Source organism: Pelodiscus sinensis, chromosome 23 (assembly GCF_052426305.1).
Source record: "Pelodiscus sinensis isolate ZL-2025 chromosome 23, ASM5242630v1, whole genome shotgun sequence".
NCBI classification, from domain to species: domain Eukaryota; kingdom Metazoa; phylum Chordata; order Testudines; family Trionychidae; genus Pelodiscus; species Pelodiscus sinensis.
This window is the reverse complement of record NC_143074.1, coordinates 15,392,814-15,415,021: the sequence shown is the minus strand read 5'-3', so window position 1 is coordinate 15,415,021 and position 22,208 is coordinate 15,392,814. Positions and strand designations below refer to the sequence as shown.

General features: G+C 42.9%; 1 protein-coding gene across 2 annotated transcripts in view; it reads left to right on the top strand.

Annotated features, from left to right (window-relative positions):
• The first annotated feature begins 9,309 nt into the window (after positions 1 to 9,309).
• Positions 9,310 to 22,208, top strand: part of MED27 (mediator complex subunit 27) — a 248,908-nt gene continuing 236,009 nt past the window's right edge. The window contains exons 1-2 of one of the 2 annotated variants that reach the window (XR_012897207.2): positions 9,310 to 9,559; positions 13,915 to 14,059. Coding sequence is in view for 1 of the 2 variants with exons in the window: in XM_075905682.2 (XP_075761797.1) it covers positions 9,354 to 9,559; positions 13,915 to 14,059 (351 nt within the window). In the remaining variant the exon portion in view is untranslated. The remainder of the gene's footprint in view (positions 9,560 to 13,914; positions 14,060 to 22,208) is intronic. The other variant, XM_075905682.2, reaches the window with a different exon arrangement.

Below are 22,208 nucleotides of genomic sequence, written 5' to 3'. Positions count from 1 at the left end.
GGGCAAATGAACAGCCATCATTTATGGCAGCCCTTTCAGGACTGAGACTCTATTTACGTTTGTGTATTATACAGCACCAATCTCACTGATGGTGCTAAATAAATACCAGTGATGAATGACTGAGGATTGATAGGAAGGAAGTATGTTTGCTGCCATAGCCCATATTCTTCATAGATATATCCGCATGATATAAATATGGCCTAAACTAAGATGTTGTATTTCATTCAAGATGAGTCATGTAAGATGTCCTTCGAAAGATTATGATTTACTGAATGTGATTATCCTATAGCAAGTGTCATTTCTGTATAAAACATTAAGAACAGTGGTTATGTATCAATTACAAAAATGTTGGCACTTGGGAAATGCCCATCTAATAAAATGTAATCCGTCTGTCTAGTCAGTGAGCCATTAGGGGAACAATAGGACTTTGAAGATGGTAATCTACCTTCCTAAGACGTTTCCTGGGATGCTACAAACAACCTCTGACTGCTGGCTGCTTTGACACTGCAGGTTCATATGATCAATGTCACCTGGTCCTGGACTCCATCTTGACTACTAGAATTTTTCCACGTGTATGGAGTGGGGATCAACCTTATATAAATCCTATTTAAGGCTGGGGAGTAAGATAATCAGGGTTGGCTCTTCACTGAATCCCAGCCTAAGAGGGCTGCTGTAAACACCGAAGACTGAACTGGGGAAGAGAGGACTGAACCCAGGTTGGACAAGGTGTCTGGCCAGTGAAAGGAATGTCTAAAATAATGTTTAGGGTGAGAAATACTTCTTCTAACAAGTTTCCTTAGTGTATTAAGCTTAGTCTGCATGTTTATTTGCTCAGTAATCTGCATTGGTCTGTTTGCTATTCCTCATCTCTTTATCTTTTGTAGTTAATAAATTTGCTTTTCTCTAAAACTCAGTTTGTGGAACTCATAACTGGGGAGTGGGGCAAAAGACTGTACATATTTTCCTCCTCATTGAGGGAGGAGGTGAACTTCAATGATCTTATGCTGCACAGTTCTCTGCGCAGTGCCAGACAATACAATTTTGGTGTTTACACTTCAGAGGGGGTATTCAGTTCAGTGCTGGGGAAATACTTAGCCGAAAGCTTTTCCATGCAGCTTTCCCAATACTAATTTCAGTGAATGTGTCTTTCTGCAGCTGTATGTATTCCTACCTGTGGTGTTTGCTAGAAGAGGCTTGAGGGCCTGGCTCAGCAGGACAGGTGAGGGAGTGCAGGCTGGTGGAATGGCTGGACTCAGAAGCACCCCGGAGTTTCTTTCTTGTGAAAGAACTCCCTCTTCCCCATCTATACATGCCTTTTTCTGAAAGAGCTCTTTGAGAAAAAGGCTTCTTCCTCACAGAAAGAGGTTTACCAATGCCAGAAAAAATCCTTTGTTCTTTCAATTTACTTTTGAAAGAACACAATTGCAGCGTGGACATTGCTCAGGTTTTGTCAGAAAAACAGCCATTTTTTTCGACAAAACTCTGTAGTGTAGACATACCCTTAGACTGAGTTATGACTCAAGTGTTACTCCACACACACACATCAATCAGTTGAGTGCTGCTTTAAGATAGAGCTAGCTGGTCCATTGTTTGGTGGAGGTAGGCAACTTTAACTTGAGCTTCAGTAACACTCAAGCTTTGTAATTCAGTAGGGATACAACAATTTAAATTACAACTCATCAGCAGCCAATTCAATCATTCAGCTAACCCAATGGCATGTGATGTTACTTTTATCATGCTGTATAGCATTATTTTAATGTGTCGATACTCTCACTTCACTAAGCTAGCTCAAGTTAGCACACTTGAGTAAATTGTGGCTATGTCAACGCTTCTAGCTGGGGATGTGATTTCCAGCTGGATAAGACATACTTGCATTATCTCTGGTCAAGCTAGTCCCCTCTCAAAATAGTGTAGCATGCACAGCAGAAAGGCTAGCTAGCCCAACTGTGTATCTAGCACAGGGCCGGATTAAGGGGCGGGGCTAGACGGGTAGCTGCCTGGGGCGCCAACTTTTGGGGGGGCGCCTGATGACAACTGTAAGGGGCACTGCATGCCGGGGGGGCGGGGCCGCACATGCACTGTGTGCCCGGGGGCGGAGATGTTCATGTATTGCGCGCCCGCTGCCTGGGGCGCAGGAATGGCTCGAGCCGGCCCTGATCTAGCATGAGTATAAATTCTATTGAATATATCTAGTTCAATGAATGTGTCTCCTTGAGCAGGAAATTGAACTCCTCGCTTGAAGTGTAGACATCCCTTGTTTTCTACAGAAATTCTTTCATAACTATAGAACTTAGTATTCAGTTAACATTAGCCAATCATGCTCTTTGTAACTGGGCTTGAACTTGTAAATACTTAAGCATGATGCTTATTACCATGAATATTCCAACTGAAGCCAAGTAAGCATTTATAAAAGTGTAGAATTCTTGAGGAGCTAATCTAATTATATATGTCTGTGCAAAATGTGTAGTTCAATGAAATATATTACCAAATCCTGCCAACCAGTTTTCTCCTTCCTTATACTGTTTCTTTCATCATGCTTCTCTTCCACAACCTTTTTGTGATATTGGTTATTTTTAACTGTGTATTTATTTTCATAAAGACAGAACTTTTTAGGGTACAATCTGATTATATCTCTGTGATTGACTTGCTGTGTAGCTGTCATCATGTCATTTCACCTCTCTGAGTCTCATCTGTCTACATTACAGCTGAGATTTTGTATCTAGTTTGTTACTCGTCTGACTCATTTTTTTAACGGACATGCCAAACTTGTATTCATAGAGCAGCTATTTTCATAACACAACCATGTCAGCCAAGCACGTATGACCACATTTATATTATATAACCATGGATGTAACAGTACATTCTGGGAAAATCTGGGCAGGTGTTCCATAACAACTCAGCAAGAGAGAGTGCCTGGAGTACAAGCACCAGCAGAAAGAGGCAATACAGTCTGGGATAACCTACCACACAAAGAGCTGAAAGAAGTATGACCAAACAAACCCATTACACAAACATGGTTAGGGTTCTGCAGAAAGTGTGATAAACCGTTTACATGAAAACAATCTTACACCAAAACTAGACCACAATGAGCAGTGAAACTTGCTGTCTGTCATAGTGTATTAACAATGCTGAGTGATAATACAAACCACATTTAAACCCAAGTTACAAATTTAATTAAATGTTGTAGCATAGCTGAAGTCTATTTTCTCCCAACTGTAAAATGAACAATACTTATTTACACTGCATGGGTGTTGTGAGGAAGAATTAGTTAAGGAAGAATTGTAGGATCTATCACATTAAGAAAAAGTCCTGTTGACTTCAGTAGTATTCAATGAGTAATGAATGCAATACAATGTTTTTAAGAAAAATATAGTCTGGATTCCATTTATCCTATGATTGCAGAGGCAAAACTTGTCACAAATTGTACCCTCTACCACAGAAATAGAATAGTAGGACTGGAAGGACTTGAGATGTCATCTAAATCAGTCACCTGCACTCATGGAAGGACCAAGAACCATGTATATCATCTCTGACAGCTATTTGTTTAACCTGCTCTTAAAAATCTCCAGTGATGGAGATTCCACAACTTCCCTAGGTAATTTATTCCATTGTTTAGCCACCCTGACAGTTGTAAAGTTTCTCCTAATGTTCAACCTAAACTGCCTTGCTGCAATTTAATCTCATTGCTTCCTGTCCTATCTTCACGAATTAAGAACAGTTTTTCCCCCCTCCTCCTTGTAACAACCTTTTATGTACTTGAAAACTATTATCATCTCCTTTCAATCTTCTCTTCTCCAGACTAAAAACTCCCCATTTTTTCCAATCTTGCCTTATTGTTCATATTTTCTAGACCTTTTAATTTTTGTTGTGTTTCTTTGGACTTTCTCCACTTTGTCCAAATCTTTCCTGAATTGTGGCACCCAGAACTGGACACAGTACTCTAGTTAAGGCCTAATCAGCACAGAATACAGCAGAAGAAATACTTCTTGTGTCTTGCTTACAACAGTCCTGCTAATATATCACAGATGGATGTATTTTTTTTTGCACTAGTGTTACACTGACTCATATTTAACTTGTGATTCACTATGACCTGTTCTGCAAAACTCCTTCCTAAGCAGTCATTTTACATGTTTTTATGTGTGCAACTGATTTATTCCTTGTTAAGTGGAGTACTATGCATTTATCCTTACTGAATTAACTTCAGACCATTTTTCCAGTTTGTCCTGATCATTTTGAAAATTTAATCCTATTTTCCAGAAGCCCTCCCAATTTGGTATCATCCACAAATTTTATAAGTGTACTCTCTATGTCATTATCTAAAACACTTAGGAGCTAAATGTCCTCTCACAAGGACTTCATTAAATTTTTTTTCTATCTTTTATGATAAGGAGAAATCATTCTAACTGTGAACCAAACATAAATTATTATTTTTCTGAGTTTGCCCTCATTCATTGCAATGGGAATGTTTTAACTCTGAAATCCAAAGTGACTATTTCATTCTCAATACTCTTGACTGTTTTGCCCCTTACCATTTTAGAGGATATATCCAGATAATTTGTGTATCCTATCATAGTTGGATGAAGTGAAATATTTTGATGTCAAAGAAGGAAGAGTATTGAACCAGAAATGCAGGTCTTCCCCACATCCCAGAAAATTTCTTAACAATTCCAGCTTTGCTTCCTACAAGCTGCCGAAAACCTACACAATCCTCTATACTTTTTGAGTGCCAAAAGTCATAATTGCCCCTCACCGAGTCAAGAAAACTACCAACTTATCCTGCACTATTTTAGGTATTGCTATTATTATTTCTATAAATCTGTTATGCACTGTCAGCACAAAAATGTGTGTCAAACTGACAACTGAAATTTTTGGGGCAGTGTAACATTTAATATTAAAATAAAAAAATTGTTTTGATTGTATTACCTAGCTTCAGACTTAATTCAGCATGAACTTCAGTCTGTTACATTTACCTGAAGCTGCTGCAGAATTTCCAAGCTGCCATCAAATACAATACCTGTGTAGAAACTGAGGGTGTGTCTAGACTACAGGGTTTTGTTGACAAAAGTGGATTTTTGTCGACTAAACTATACCTGCGTCTACCCTGCCGCTGAGTTCTGCCAAAGAATATAGATCCAGCTTGTACAGGATATATCAGGCTTTGAATATACAGTTTTAATTACACAGGAATATATTTGTTTTTTAGTAAGACAATTAACACTTGCTTCAAGAGAAATGTTAGCGTTCTAGTACGGGCTTTTATTCCAAATAATGAATCCTGACCTTTCAAGTGATAAAGACCACTTGTGAAGAGCTGAGCAATGACTTAGAACTTCACATGAGATGTTCAGCACCTGACAGAATCACACCCCAGTATTTATAGTTGATTGTTCTGCCCACATCCCCACCAAAAACCTTCTTTAATATTATGGAAAACCTCTAATTGTGTATCTTTCTCCCTTCCCTCACAAATCTCTATTTATTTCACTCCTGGGACCACTCTAAAACCATCCCTTTACTTCGGGGTTTCACATTAATCAGAATAAATCACTGCTTATGCCAATCAATTCTTAGGCCAGATCTATGCTAACAAGTTAGGCTGATCCAGCTACATTGCTCAGTGATGTGGAAAATGCCCTGGTATAAACCATGCTGGACAGCACAATGTTGACAGAAATTTTTTTACAGACATAACTACTTCCTCTTGGTGATGAATTAATGTGATGTTTAATCACTTAATCAATTAAAGGGGGAGCGAGCTGGAGTAGATGGCCAGGCTGGAGCATCCCTGTATACAGCAAGCTTTGTGGTGATGCTTACCAGCTAACCTTTCACACTCCTAATTCCAACCCTGCTCCTGGTATAGACAGTTGACTCAGCATGGGATCACTAGTCCTACAAAGAGTTCTGTTGACTTTAGTGGAGCTGTAAGAAAGCCAGGGGGTCACACACACAAAGCCAGATGCAGAAGGAGCAATAGCCACCTTCCACTAAATCTAAATTTAGGTATCATTAATAATTAGCACATGGGTAGCACTTTGAATCTGTATAGTGCTTTGCAATCATTTGCTAATTACAGTCTGATACTAGTCCATTGATTTCAGTGGTAACAAGGTCAGGCCAATGCAAACAATGCAAAACAGCAATTTTGCAAACATTTTATGTGCATACTTAAGTTTAAGTGCTTAAGTAGTCTTAGAACTCAGTGGGACAAACTGCATGCTCAAAGATGAGAACTTTTTCTTTGTCTGCAGGATTGTGGTCTATATATTTCCAGTTGACATAGTTTATTTAGGAGATTTCTGAAGTTTCAAAGGAGTTTCAAAGTAGTTTCTGAAGTTTCAAAGGACAAGGACATTGAGATGACTAGAAAAGGATTATGAAAACCACAGGAAAATAGAAGTCATTACCTGAGTAGAAATTAATTTAGCATTTAGAGGCAAGAAAGAAGTGTTTTAGTTCAAAGGAACGTGTCTGTGAGCAGGCATGACAAAGTATGAATTTTTCTTAATATTTTGTATTAATACTGTGCGTGCCTCAGTTTCCTCTATGTACTGCATGGTTAACCAGGTGAAGGGAGGAGGAGAAAAGGTGGTTTATTCTTTGTAGCAATCTAGGTGTGATTAACACCTGCCTGTCTGGGGCCCCATACCCATGACAATCCCAAAAGACAATGGGCCAGACATTCAATGCCTACCCAGAAATCACCTGGGTCTAACCACCCCCACTCCAGGAAGCTAGTTAGTTTTAGCTAATGGGAGAACAAAGAGCCAAGGGGGATGACCAGGTAACCTTTTTGCCAGAGAATCAGAATAAAGGGTAGAGGAGGAGTCCTTGGGTATAATGTGGGCTGTGGATGAAGGACTCATACTTCTAGACTGCTGATAAAAAAGTGGCTCTGGGCCCAGGACTGACCAATCCAGGCAGACTAAATTGTAATTTGCTATTCCGAATGCCAACTAAAAACTTTCTATGCTGTGTTTTAGACATCTAATAAACTCTTCTGCTGTTACAACACTGCCTCAGAATTACTCCAGTCAGAAGAGGTTGATGGTGCACTGCTCCCTTTAGGTATGCAAATCTTCCCATGGAGTATGTCTACACAACACTTTTATTTGGAATAATGTCCGTTATTCCAAAGTAACTATGTGAGCTTCTACACAGCTAGCCCATTAGTTTGAAATAATGGGTGGCTTATTTTGACGTTTGTATTCCATGAGGAATAATGCCTCTTCTGAAATAGCTATTTTGGAATAGCAGTAGCGTGCAGGTGTCCAATTCAAGTGAACACACAGAAGGGAGCTTACAGAATAAGCAGGGGTGATGAAGGTTTCAGGGTTCCTAACCAGGGAAGATGGTTAAGCCAACAGGCTTACCGCAGTGAGAAAGTGTCATCCTAAGGGGGTTAACACTCTAAAGAGGTCCTCCCAGATACTGTTTCAAAGCAATGTGAGAGCACCAGACCAGTGGATCTTTGACAGTGAACATAATATCTATGCTGACACATGTGCTTCTCCTTTTAAACAAGAGGCAGTAGTTGTGTCAATGAAAAAAGTTTTCATGGCAACATAATTCTGTCTATATATGAGGGTTGGTTTTTACACTCTTGAGGGACATAGTAATACTGATGTAATTTTATAGTGTAATATAATATATGGAGATATACCTATCTCATAGAACTGGAAGGGACCTTGAGAGGGCATTGAGTCCAGTCCCCTGCCCTCATGACAGGACCAAATACCATCCCTGATAGATTTGCCCCAGATCCCTAAGTAGCCCCCCCTCAAGGGCTGAACTCACAACCCTGGGCTTATCAGGCCAATGCTCAAATGACAGAGCTACTCAGCCCCCAAGTGTAGAGTTGACCCCATCTTTGTGTATTTTTTAGAGTTTAAAATGAAACAGTAGCACAGTTGTGGGGCTCATGGGAAGGATTTTCCTGCTGGATGGGTAATCCAAGAAGTGGTGGCATATGGTGGGGGGAGCGGAGGAGGAAGAGGACAAAGAGGTATGCTTAACCACTGGATATGGATTTGGGTGGGTCTGGATTTTTCACATATCTGGCCAACATAGCTAAACCGACCTAATTTGCTATTGTAAACTAGATTTTAGGCTCCCTTAAAATGCCCATGTGCCCTTAATGATCACATAGTTCAGAGACAGCACATAACTTATTTTATAGAACGGGGTAGGGAGAAGTGGACAGATAATGGGAAATGAGCAAGTTTACCTTAAATACTCTTGCTGACATAAAAGCAGAATGAAAGGTTTAAAAATAACCCACTGAACATGTATTGTCTCATACAGCTACCTATGCAGAGTCTCCCTCAACCACTCCTTCCTCTCAGAAACTGCAGCCACAGACTGCTCTGTGTAGCTCAATGCTACACAGATTCAAACGTAATCTCCTCCTGACTACACTGAGGGACCAAATACCATCTCCCAACACACACCTTCTCTCCCACAAAAACACACACTGACTCCTGCTCCACAGATCTCTCACCCCACCTGTCTCACCCCACACTCTCTTCTGCACCCCCTCACACTGACTTCCTGCCCCGCAGATCTCTCAGCACCCCTCAGTGACTCTCTGCACCCCCCTCTTACTCCCTGTCCCACAAACCTCATTGCACCACTTCGCTGACTCTCTGCCTCCACCAGTCTCTTGCATCCCTCATTGACTCCCCGCCCCCAAAGAGCTCTCTGCCCCCCACAATTACGCCCCCGCCCCACAGACCTCATTGTACCCCCTCACTGACTCCCAGGCCCCACAGAACGCTCTGCACCCCCTCATTGACTCCCCGCCCCCCAAGAGCTCTCTGCCCCCCCATTACTCCCCCGCCCCACAGACCTCATTGCACCCCCTCACTGACTCCCAGACCCCACAGAGCGCTCTGCACCCCCTGACTCCGAGGCCCCACAAAGCGCTCTGCACCCGCTCATTGACTCCCCGCCCCCAAAGAGCTCTCTGCCCCCCACAATTACGCCCCCGCCCCACAGACCTCATTGCACCCCCTCACTGACTCCCAGGCCCCACAAAGCGCTCTGCACCCCCTCATTGACTCCCCGCCCCCCAAGAGCTCTCTGCCCCCCCATTACTCCCCCGCCCCACAGACCTCATTGCACCCCCTCAGTGACTCCCAGGCCCCACAGAGCGCTCTGCACCCCCTTCACTGACCCTCCACCCCTACAGATTTCTCTTCAACCCCCTCACGCTGCCTCCCCACTCGCCTACATCCACCCCCCACGAGACTACATTTCCCAGGCTGCCCTTGGCCGGCGCGGGCCCGTGGCGTTACCGGCGCGTCTCGTTGCCAGGCTCAGGGGGAGGCCCGTGCGGCGGGCTGCGGGGTAAGATGGCGGACGGGGTGCTGAGCCCCGGGGTAAACCTGGAGGCCTTCTCCCAGGCCATCGCCGCCATCCAAGCGCTGCGCTCCAGCGTCACCCGGGTGTTTGACTGCCTGAAGGACGGGATGCGGAATAAGGAGACGCTGGAGGGCCGCGAGAAGGGCTTCGTCTCGTGCTTCCAGGAGAGCCTGCACTCGGTCAGCCGGGACTTGAGGTGGGCGCGCGGCTGGGGGCGGCTGGCCGCCGTCAGGCGCGGGGGTTGGGTTGGCGGCGGGGGCTGAGGGGAGCCGGCCCGCTGCGTGGTGTGAGGCTGGGAGGCCGCTGTGAGCGGGAGCTGGGCGTCGCGGGGGTGGTGCTCGCGGGTGGCCTGGGGAGTAGGGGCGTGGAGTAGAGGGATGTCCTGTCCTCCGAGGGGAGCTGGGGCCTGAGGCGAGAGCCTGGCATCGGGGAAGGGAGGCTGGGCCGGATGCACCCAGGTTTGGAAAGCGGGCACCCTCAGCTGGGATCCTCTCGTGAGCCAGCGGGCCCCTGGGGCTCCCGCTTCGGGCGTCTGACAGCTCTTCCCTCGTCTTCCCCCCTGTCCTTTGTGTGGGGAACAAAAAGTGTGTGTGGAGAGAGATTAAATCGGAAATGTGATTAGCCAAGCACAGCAATGAGCGAGGTGAGTCTAGGGCTGGCCATTCATTACTTTCAAATGAGTCTTAAAATGGACTTTAAGTTGAACGTTTGCCTAATTTTGTGGAAACTAGCACCTGCAAGGGCTGGGACCAGTCTGAGGTGTTCCACACAGACACACACACTTCCCCTGCAGCGTTTGAAATTAAAAAGCCAGCCAGCCAACAAACAGAACCCTCTACTGACCGAAGAACTCCATAATGAACCCGAGGGCAAACAAGTGCCATACTGCCTTTTTAGATCTGACTCGTGAAAAAGTAAACACAGAGTGTAAAGAGATAAAAGCAGATTGGATTTTTGGAATTCTTTCCGTTCTAATAGGTGTTAAGTTACTTTGTGTACAGTGTCTGATTTTTAAAGTTAAGATTATCTCTTTTTAAAGATACCCTTTAAATTTTTCTCCAAGATGGAGTTTTGCTAGGGTGCATCAGAAGTGAGAGGTAAGAAACCCAGTTATCTGTTGCATGGCTTCCTCAGGTAGATTTCGAACAGATCATCAGAAAGGGATATTATGGCCTCCTTGTTACCTTGTATTCCTTATCTGTATCCATTTATTGTCTCTTGTTTTATACTCCAGATACAGGATCTTAAGGGTGTTTAGACACCTAACTGACTGAATTCCCCCTGAAATCAATGAGAGTTAGGCACCTAAATATCTTTGAGCATCTGAACCTAAGTTTATCAACTTGTTTAAACAGGGCCTTTTTGTTCTATTTGTGCAGTGCCTTGCACAGTGGACAACTGTGGCTCCTAGCGCCATAATGATGATGATACTTACTGCAGTGCCAGAAGTGTATAAGCATTTTAGACAGCACATGAAAGTATCCCATTTTTTATTTTCAGCTCCTGGTTTATTTTATCAAATAGCATTACCTTAATAACTAGTTCAGCGTTTTTTAACCTGTGGAACATTATCTAAGGGTTCTGCAAAAGATTGTTACTACTATAGAACAGTGGTTTTCAGTATGTCGTCTGTGGACCCATTGGGGCTCCAGAGCTTATATCTAAGATTTCCAAGGGAATCTGTGCATTCATTTGAAACTGTTTAGGGGTCCACAAATTAAAATAGGTAAAAATAGATGAGAGAGGAGGAATTTGTGCAATACATTAATTTTACAATGATAAGATTTATTTGTAGCCTAAGAAGACATAGGAATTATTTCCCCACACAAAATCTTATATTTTTATACAAACAACAATAGTAACTCTAAAGGAGTGTACGTTAATCTCCTATGTGACTGCTTGCCATGCTTTTGCCTTGTGCTCTTTTGAATCTGCTGTTTTCATTTTAATATAGCACTTGATCCTGCAAAGCGATCAGTAGAATTATAATAATAGATAACTTTCTCATATTGTAAGGGGCTACCTGAACAGATCCCTCTGCAATATCAGGGTCTCAGACTATAAGCTGTTTTTGGATTCTGACTTTTTTTTAAATTATTATTATTTTGTGAAGTATCTGTGGGGTGCTGTACAAGTTATTTATAACTATTTCTTTGGCACTAAACTTCCAATAACTTATATGTAGTCTAGGGATAATCATATCTTTCTGAACCCTAGGGTGACAAAGATCCGACAAATGACACTTTATGATTTTTCTGCCTCCCCCAACCTCACATAGGAGCTGCTGTATTGCACTTAAACCAATATGGTTGCAGTGAGGTTGTGAAGGTAACTAACTTCCTACTTGATTCCTTGTAACACAAGAAAATTAAAGGTTGCAGATGAATTGGAGGATTTTCTCCACTACTTTACTAAATTTCTATTTTGACAATACTCAGCTGATTTTTTTAATTCCCTCTCCACACACATGGAAACTGCACTTTGGGAAGTTTGTGCATGGTTCCAGAATTGTGCCACTTTTTTTATTAGGCAATCAAATTTGATGGTGACAAAGGGTCTGTGAATAAGTTACTCGATTGATTTTCCTCTTTTGCATCTTAGCTAGAGGATGTATTCTTACCCATTTCTATAAATATCTAATTATTTTTCTGAATGTTCAACATAATGGTGTGCATGTGTGTATGTATGTGTGCGTGTATATGTATATATAAATAACCAAAAGTGAGAGATGCTTTAGACACATAACACATTTCAGTTACTGAATGAAACAAAGATATGATCAAAAAGCCTGTTGGAAGACCGTGAACTTTGGATTATGCCACAAAAAGTCAACTTTTGCATAATGTTACTCTGTTAGTAATTCCAGTTATTTCTGTGTGTCGTCTTACATAGTAAAGTTAGCACATGCCTCAGTGTTTGCAGGAACAGAGCCTGAAAGTGGTGGTACATGTAAGTGAGAGGGAATGATATTTTATGAAGAAAGATTACATTGGCAGAAGGGAAACTGTTTGCATCCCTTAACTGCTAGTTCCTTGATTTCAGTTTATGTTGATTAAATAACCTTAACTAGTGTTTAATGGAGACTTTGGATACCAGGTGAAAAGTAATATACAAATCTGGGAGAGATTCTTTTTAAGCAAATATGACATTTAGGGATGTAAAAATGCAGTGGAAAAATGTAACCATGTAACTGCTAAAATGATAAGCTTCAGGCTCTGCAGTATAAAGCTTAAATAGCCTTTATACTGCAGAGCCTGCAGCCAACCCACCTTCCTGGGAGCAGAACTGGTAGATCTGCTGCTGGTCCCGATCCTGGGAAGGAGGCTTTGTTGCCACAGGCTTCAGCCCCCACCAGCTAACTGGAACTGGTAAGTCCCACATGTTATGAGTGAGGCTTACCGATTAACCCGTTAACCATTTACACCTCTAATGACAATAGGTCCCTGCCGTGGAAGGTGCTGGACCAGGGAGGTCTAATCTGTAGATTATTCTTCACCTTGGTCTTCAGGTTTGGGGCCTTCATTTGGCTTCTCGCCTGCTAAGAATTTCATAAATCACTGCACTAAGGGCTGAATCTTGCTCTTAATGCAGTTGGAGTTTTCCTATTGGCTTCACATAGCAGGATTTGGCTTTCAACTAGTAATGTGCAATCCTGTTTAATAAGTTAACCAGCTAAATGTTGAATTTAATTGATTAACTGGGATTCTGCAGGTGGGGGCTGCTCCAGCAGAGCTGGGCTGGAGTGACCTCTTGTTATGGCTGGCTTGGTTGGATTGAAGCAGCACGCCTGCTTATGGAGAGTTTCTGGTTTTCTAAATATTATGGGATATTTAAAACATGCATTAACTTTAATGCTAAATGTGATGTTTGAGATGTAAGCAGCAAAATCTAAACTTAAGAACTATAATAGAAACCGTAATATTTCAGTTTAATAGTATTTTATACACAGGTAGACATATGCATGCTCCTTGTAAAAATGTGACATGTCCCTGCCCTGAGAACTTATGAATTAGAGACTTGATCCATGCATTAATAAGCTTTTCAGGATTTGTTTATTTGAGGGAAAGAATTTTTAGGTTCCAATATGTTATTTAAATGGTGTGGAACCTGGCCACCGCTTTGTCTGAATGTTGTACTGCAGCAGTTACAGTCAAGGAAGTGCTCAAGCTGGAGCACTGTTGGCTCAAATTGAGGGAACTGCTAAAAGAGCATTCTCCATGGGTACCCCTGTGTTTTGAATGCCTACCAACTGTGGTCCAAAATATCCGGAATCTGTTGAACTTCATGGTGTGTTACAAAGCCCATTTATTTACCATGGTTTTGTTGCAGGAAAACATTATTGTAGGGTGGGTCCTTTGTGACTGGTTAATACTGGTGATTAAATGCTTGCCAAATTGCTTTGAGCAAGCATTTTTAAATTGTCTAAAGTTTTTTTTAAATCATGAGATGTATAAGGACCATATCTTGCAGACCATATGTTGTATACACACTTAGTGTGGAGTGAACAATCATCTGCATATCTTATATAGGAGGTTTGTTTTCTGCTTCTAGTGAACTGGAACGTCTGAGCAATCTAGTAGGCAAACCATCTGAGAACCATCCTCTTCATAATAGTGGATTGTTGAGCCTAGATCCTGTACAGGACAAAACTCCTCTCTACAGTCAACTACTTCAAGCCTATAAGTGGTCAAACAAGGTAAAAGATGTGTATCAAATTGCTGATGAATAGATCTTTTATAACCCTGAAGTAATTAAATAATAGGTGGGATATTTGGTATGCTTTGGTATATAATGTTTGGCTTGTTACAATGGCAGAATCCTATGTATTTCATATTATCAAGATTATAGAACTTATGAAACAGAATTTGTTTAAATTTATATTAAAGTGTTCTTAATTTTGTGAGGATAATCTTCCAAATGTGAATTGATGTTATACTGTCATTGTAATAGTGGGCATGAAAGGCTAGGGGTCCTAGTTGTAGAAATGCTTAACTACTAGCCCATAGTTTTCCTGGTCAAGGTGCCTCAGTCTTTTCAGAAGTGAATAGCAAGACCCAAGCCTTCCCACTCCACCAGGTTCTACCATAGTACCTTATGTAAGTCAGCCCCTGAACAAGAGGCTGCATCCAATACCCTGAGCAACTTTGTCACTGTCCCTTTTATTTTTTGTGGAGTGAGATGGCCCCTATGATCCAAATCACTTTGGTGACTTGTCTCTAATAACATCTCCTCATGGGCCTGGGTTGGTGTTGTGCTGTGGTTCTAGATTCCTCTGGGCAGAGTGGCCATAAGTGGGACAGGGCCAGCCCAGAACCCAACAAAGTATCTGTGCTTCAGTCACCCAGTTACCTCTTAGGCCAGGTTCTCTATAGTCTCTTTCGCAGTCTTTAATCAAGGAGACAGTGCTTATTTCCTGGTGGCTGTCTTGGCTGGCAAGCTATTGACTGGAGGAAGTTTGGTCCTGCCTCTTTGCCAGTCAGTCCTGAACCAGTCCAGGTCCTCTCCTTTTCTTCTGTCCTCCATGCCAGCCACTGGCTGTAGGTAGAATGGCGCAAGGCTAACTGGACCCAAAGGCTATCTTTAGCCCCTAGGGTGTGTCTAGACTACAGGGTTTTGTCGACAAAAGTGGACTTTTGTCGACAAAACTATACCTGCGTCTACACTGCCGCTGAGTTCTGTCGACATAACGTCGACAGAACTCAGCAGCTTTGTCAACGGCTGTAAACTTCATTCTACGAGGAATAATGCCTTTTGTCGACAGAGTTCTGTCGACAGAAGGCATTATTGAATCTACACTGTCCTTTTCATCTACACTGTCATGTCGACAAAGCGGCTTGCTTTGTCGACAGAACTGGATGTAGTCTAGATGCTCTTTGTCGACAGAAGCTTTGTCGACAGTATCTGTCGACAGAACTTCTGTCGACAAAAGCCTGTAGTCTAGACATACCCCTACTGTGCTGTTGGGCATTTTTTTTCTTCATTGGAGTCATCTGGAGAACTGCCCATGTTTTCTCTTAGTGGGGTATAACTCTGAAGCCTAATAAGAACTTTGTGTTGTCTATTCAACTGTCGGTCATTTTAGCACAAATATCTAGCTAATAATGCTCTTCTCATCCTTGGATGAAGTATCAGATTTTGTGGCAGAAGGCATTAGGATGCTGAGGTGGAGAACTAGGAGTTTAAGCCTCACTTGCCTTCCATCCCTCACTTGCCTTCCATCCCTTCCCAGATGCCAAAAGTGTCCCTTGTCTTGCTGATGAAATGAGGGAAGTAATAGTATATTTGATTAACCCATAAAAGTGTATTGGTTAATGCTGTAGACTACATGCATTTCTTCTCTCCCCCCAACCAGTAAATTTTTTTAGCAGGCTGGCCAGAGGCCTGGCTCAGTTCTTGCTTGCCCCTGCTGTGGCTCTGCATTTAAAATGTATCAGGAGCCAAGTGGACAGGCAGCTCAGCTCAGTTCTGGCTCACGCTAGGGATGTTAAATATCAGTAAATTGAATAGTTAAATAACCTCATTAATTCTTGTAAGTTAGTTGACTATTCTATAGTCCCTGGGGACGGGCCAGCAGCAGCACAGGCTTCGAGGTGGGAGCTGGTTCATTAGGGGAACCAAATTAACAACTAGCTCCCCTCGTTGACCGGCTACCTGTCGCTCTGTGCTGCTACCTCTATATCAAAGGCAACAGTACGGGGTGGCAGCAGCCCTTGTGTGTGGGGGACAGGTCTGAGCTCCTGGACCGGGCGCGAACCATAACTGAGCTGGGCTGCCTGCCCGCTTGCCGGCTTCTAATACACTTTAAATGCAGAATCACAGTGGGGATAGGTCCCACGCCCAGCGTGAGCTGGAACTGACCCAGGCTGCTAAAAAATTTACTGGTTGGGGGAGGGAAATGCATGTAGTCTATAGCATTAACCTATAAGCTTTTGTTTATTGTCTAATTGGTTAGTCGACTACACTATTACATCCCTAGCTCAGGCTGGGTCCAGGAGCTCACCCCCTCCATTGGACAGGGGCTGCTGCCACCCTGCGCTGTTGCCGCTGGTACAAAGGTAGCAATACAGAACGACAGGCAGCCGGTCCACGAGGGGATCTAGTTTTTAATCTGGTTCCCTTCGTGAACCAGCTCCTACCTGGAACCCTGTGCTGCTGCTGCTGGCCTGCCCCCAAGGACTATAGAATAGTCAACTAACTTACATTCATGAGGTTACTTTATTCAATTAACTGATATTTAACATCCCTAGCGTGAGCCAGAATTGAGCAGGGCTGCGTGCCTGCCTGGCTCCTAATACATTTTAAATGCAATAGTAAGGGGCTCCTTGGGAGTGGGGCCAGAGCACACTGGCTGCTGCCGGCCCCACCTCTGGGAGCTATAATATAGTCGAGTAACCAATAAAATTCATGAGATTAATTGACTATTCAGTTAGCCGATATTTAACATCCCTACCTGAAACCTCCTGCTTCTCACCTCTCTGATAATGGTGTGTACCTCTGTACTGTAAATGTAAAAATGTGTGTATTTACACTTCTGGACTGTGTATATTAAGTTGAATAGCAAAATATAAACCCCACAAGGAATACTCTACTGATCATGTAGTGAATTTTTCATTTAAAATTGAATACACTCCTATTAATTTATCTGTAGTGCTGCGAATTCAGTATTAGTTTAATTTAAGATGTGAATCCCCTCTCCCCTCCAACAGAATTGTTTCTATTAAAAGTGTCACTATCATCACCAGTTCAGCTTTCTTACTCACCAGATTTACTTCCTAAACTCAAAACTCCAGTCATCTGAAGAAGTGGGCTGTGCCCACGAAAGTTCATGATACCACCTATTGTTAGTCTATAAAGAGCTACCAGACCATTTGTTGTTTTTCCTGGGTATAGTCAGAGACATTAAAACACCTTTTTTGGGTTTTGTTGACAAAAGAAATTTAAAATGAAACACAAAATCAAAGGCAATCCCCTTCCCCAGGCTCGGCTGCTTCCAGTGTGTTTTTTAAACAAATTTTGCCAACCTCATTACATATAGCTACATCCTTTACAAATAGTTTTTTTAGAAAAAACCTACTTCATACCCTTGTGAAAACTCCACAGCCAGTACAACTAGGGGAGAGCGTGTGGTGGATTTGCTTATGGCATGTTGTTTGTTACTGGTAAGAGATTCTGATCTGAAATATTGCTGCTAATTCTGATGAAGATGTGCAAGACAGAACAGAAACCATCTGTCTTACACATTTGCATAGATTCTGTAGCAGTATCAGGAACAAAAACTAGCAAAAATGGTTTTGGGCAGTAAAAATAGCTATATGTTCCAGCTTATGGATGATGCCTGAGCAAGAAAGATTTTGTGGTTGCAGGATGAATTTGGAAGGTCATTTGTAAATTGAGCAAATCAATCTGGTCTTAAGACAGAAACACAAAGCCTCATGCTACCATTTTTGCCATCATGTTTTCAGAGAGCAAATTCATGTAATAAATCAGGTGAAATTTAGTGCTAATAGATACTTGAGTTTTTGGGAGTGGGGATATTTTTTAGTGGAAACATATTGTCCAGAGACAGTTAATAATAAATAAATAAATTTTTGCATTTAACCAGTTATTGTCTGCTCATTGCATCTGTAAGCATTACTCACCTACTTTCCTGAGTTTCTTGTAATCTGCGGTCAGCTCCTGCTGTCTTTGCACTACTTGGCACTGGTATATAAATTACCCTAGTAGTTGACAGCAGACCTGTCATCTGTGTGATGGCTTCAGCCATCAGGAGGTTTGTCTGTAGCTACAAAGATTCTAGTAGTGTTCAAGAATGTTGGTGCTTAAATTTTTCTTCGTTTCTAAACATGTGTTGTGAATAAGTATAAGTAACATCACTTTAAAATACCTCCTGTCCCTACTGTAAGTGCAATGTGTGGATGCACTTTCTCTGCATTTAATTTTTAATTTGTGACTCCTTTGTGGCTTGCTTGTTTTATATTTGATGAGTTGAGAGAGGGGCATTTCCCTCTCCCCTTTTCTCCTTGATGGTTCATGAATTACTGATTGCATGAATAATCAGATGGATACTTGTGGGAGAACTAGCACAGGATTCAAAAAAGGCATCCGTAAAGTACAGAAAAAGCACTTGTAAAAGCCTTCTGCTGTTGCATGGAGCTAAACATACCTATTTAACTTTTAAAAGTAGAGGGATGTAGGTTGTAGATTAAAATATGATAGAATAATAAACCAATTACCTTGGGAGAAAAGTAGTGTAAACAATCTGTATCTTAAGACATTTTAAATTAATAGGTTGCAATAACTTGTGTGAGGAGGTTTTATTTTATAGATCTTGACAGAAAATTCTCACTTGAAAATCTAAATCTTTACATGGGGAGATTAAGGTCTCCCTAGACAATTTTAGCTTCATTTTATTCATCAAGTGTAAATGTGTATAACTGTAGTTAATGAATATTGTGGAAACCCACATTTCAAGTGGCAATTAGTGTCTTAAGGCTTTGGCCTGAGGCCACATATTTAGTGTATATTTAATAGTTGCGGTTTTGCAGAGACTTACCCCCAAGAACTTACTTTATTGTTCCTGTGCACCACAAAACCAATTCCTTCTAGACTTAAGCTAGAACAGCTAAGGTTTGCCTGCTCCAAGGTTACAGAAGATGGTACTGAATGAATTAATTCTTTCCCTAGAGAAGAGTTAACTTGGCTGCTCTTTATTAACACCTGCTATTTTGATATTTACTTATTGTGGTTTTTGCAGATGGTAAAGGTGTCCATGTAATAGAGACAGCTGTGTTCTTTGGGAACACAAAACAGCTTGTTAAATGTATTAATTAAACACACACATGAACTTTACTTTTACAGGTGTTACCTCACAGAGCTCACAAATTTTAGTTAGTATAAACACTGAAAATTGAAGCTTATCATTGAGAGGGTGGCTTTTTGTTTGTTTTTGACTAATGACATTTGTTATAAGTATTGGCAGAAATCATACAGGTCAGTTGAGTTAATTCATGATCCTAGAGCTCATGCACGGGTGACATGTCTCCATTAGGCAGTATTTAGGTCTAATATATAGTGTATTTTTATCTTTAAAGATTGGAAGCCAAGTTTTAATTTAAGTGATGTTTCCTAAATTGACCTTTCTGTGGATTCTGGGGTAATGCTGAAGATGTACAGGCAGTCCCCGGGTTACGTACAAGATAGGGACTGTAGGTTTGTTCTTAAGTTGAATCTGTATGTAAGTCGGAACTGGCGTCCAGATTCAGCCGCTGCTGAAACTGACCGCCAGTTCTGACTTACATACAGATTCAACTTAAGAACCCCAAACGTCCCCAAGTCAGCTGCTGCTGAAACTGATCAGCGGCTGATTCCAGGAAGCCTGGGGCAGAGCAACTCTACCTCGGGCTTCCTGTAGTCAGTGCTGGTCAGTTTCAGCAGCGGCTGACTTGGGGACGCCTGGGGCAGAGCAGCTGGGGTGCTGCTGGGTTGCTCCAGTAGCACCGCTCCTCGCTCCTTGGCGCTACTGGACCAACCCGGCAGCACCCCAGCTGCTCTGCCCCAGGCGTCCTAATTCAGCCACTGCTGAAACTGACCAGCAGCGGCTGAATCAGGACCTGGGGCAGAGCAGCTGGGGTGCTGCCGGGTTGGTCCAGTAGTGCCCAGAGCGGCGCTGCAGGACCAATCGGCAGCGCCCCAGCTGCTCTGCCCCAGGGTCCACAACAAAAGCCTGGTCTGCTGGGGGGGTGGGGGGGCACACTAGCTGCGCCCCCTCCCCCCAGCAGACCAGGGACACGGGGAGCAGAGCTGCAGCGGCAGCGGGGTGCCGCGCCTCTGAGGCTTTGCTCTGGCAAAGTCTCAGAGGCGAGGAACCCCGCCACGGCTGCGGCTTCAGTCCCGGTGCCCCTGGTCTGCTGAGGACCGTCTCCAGCAGACCAGGGGCACCGGGAGCAGCTTACGAACGGGGCTTTCTCGCCCGGGAGCTCGCAGGCAGCAATCCGCCACCTCGACCTCCGGGGCGAGAAAGCCCCGTTCATAAGTGCGGATCTGACGTAAGTCGGATCCGCGTAAGTCGGGGACTGCCTGTATATCAGATGATAAGAACGCAGTAAGGTATCTTACTGTAGGCAAAATGCTGATTGGATGTTGGTAAATTATGGTGCTTTTTGGAATCAGCAGCTATCTTTATTAAACGCTCGTTGAACTCTGCCTAATGATTAGAAATTGTTTTCTGTTCTCGTAATTGAGTACATGTACAACTGCATTTTGTACTTTGTCGAACAGTTTAGTCTTAACTAGAGATGTCAGCGAGTAGTTGACTAGACGATTAACTGATAAGCCTAGGCTTATCGGTTAATCTAGTTGACTACTTGCATTCCCTCCCATTGCTGCCTCTGTATCAAAGGCAGCAAAGGAGAGGGGAGGAAACAGTAGCTGGTGCTGGGGGAAGCTGGCTTAAAAGCTGGTTCCCCCCAGCACTGGCTCTGTGGTGCTGCATACACCCTCATCAGAGGTAGCAGTGCAGTGGTGGAGAAGCAGGTGGATCCGGTGCTTGTGGGGAGCCTGCTTAAAGCTAGCTCCTTGCAGGCACTGGCTCCTGCTCTCTCCTCACCTTGCTGCCTCTGATGAGGGTGTATGCAGCACCACAGAGCCAGTGCTGGGGGGAACCAGCTTTTAAGCCAGCTTCCCCCAGCACCAGCTCCTGAGGCAGTAAGGGGGGGGATGCGTGTAGTCGATAAGATTAACCGATAAACCAAAGCCTATTGGTTAATTGTGTAGTTGACTACATGTTGATGTCCCTAATATACTCCCATCTCTTATTTACTGCATGCTGTCCAAATGCTGGAATATTTCTATGCTTTTCTGTTATGCTTTCAAATGTTAATGAACTCATCTTTACAACTTGTTGTGAAGAAGGGAATCATAGAATGCTAGAACTGGAAGAGACCTTGGGAGATCCAGTGTTTAACCACCCTGGGAGTTAGGAACCACCCTTGCTGCAATGTAAGACCATTGCTTCTTGTCCTATTATCAGAGCCCAAAGAGAACAATTTTTCTCCTTCCTCCTTGTAACACCCTTTTAGGTACTTAAACTTCTATCATTTCCCTCTCTGTCTCTTTCCTAAATTGAACAAGCCCAGTCCTTTCAGTCTTCCCTCATAGCTCATGTTTTCTAGACCTTTAATCATTTTTGTTGCTCTTCTTTGGACCTTTTCCAATTTCTCCACATCTTTCTTGAAATGAGGTGCCCAGAACTGGATACAATACTCCAACTGAGATCTAATCAGTGCAGAGTAGAGCGGAAGACTGGCTTCTCGTGTCTTGCTCACAACACTCCTATTAATGCATCCCAGAATCATGTTTCCTTTTTTTGCAACAGTGCCACACTGTTGACTCCTATTTAGCTTGTGGTCCACTATGACCCCCTTACTCTCTTTCCACAATAGTCCTTCCTAGACAGTTGTTTCCCATTCTGTGTATGTGAACGGATTGTTCCTTCCTAAGTGGGGTATTTTGCATTTGTCCTCATTAAACTTCATCCTGTTTACCTCAGACCATTTCTCCAGTTTGAACTGATCATTTTGAATTATGACCCTATTTTCCAAAGCACTTGCAACCCCTCCCATCTTGGTATCATCTGCATACTTAATAAGCATACTCTCTATGCTATCATCTAAAGGGTATGACTCTGAACCATTAATAACTACTCTCTGAGAATGGTTATCCAGCCTGGTATGGATCCACCTTATAGTAGCCCCATCTAGGCTGTACAGTAAACTTACAATAATCTGGCACATTTAGGACTCGGGGGGTGCCAGATTATCAGATATGCTGGACTATTGGAAGGGGGG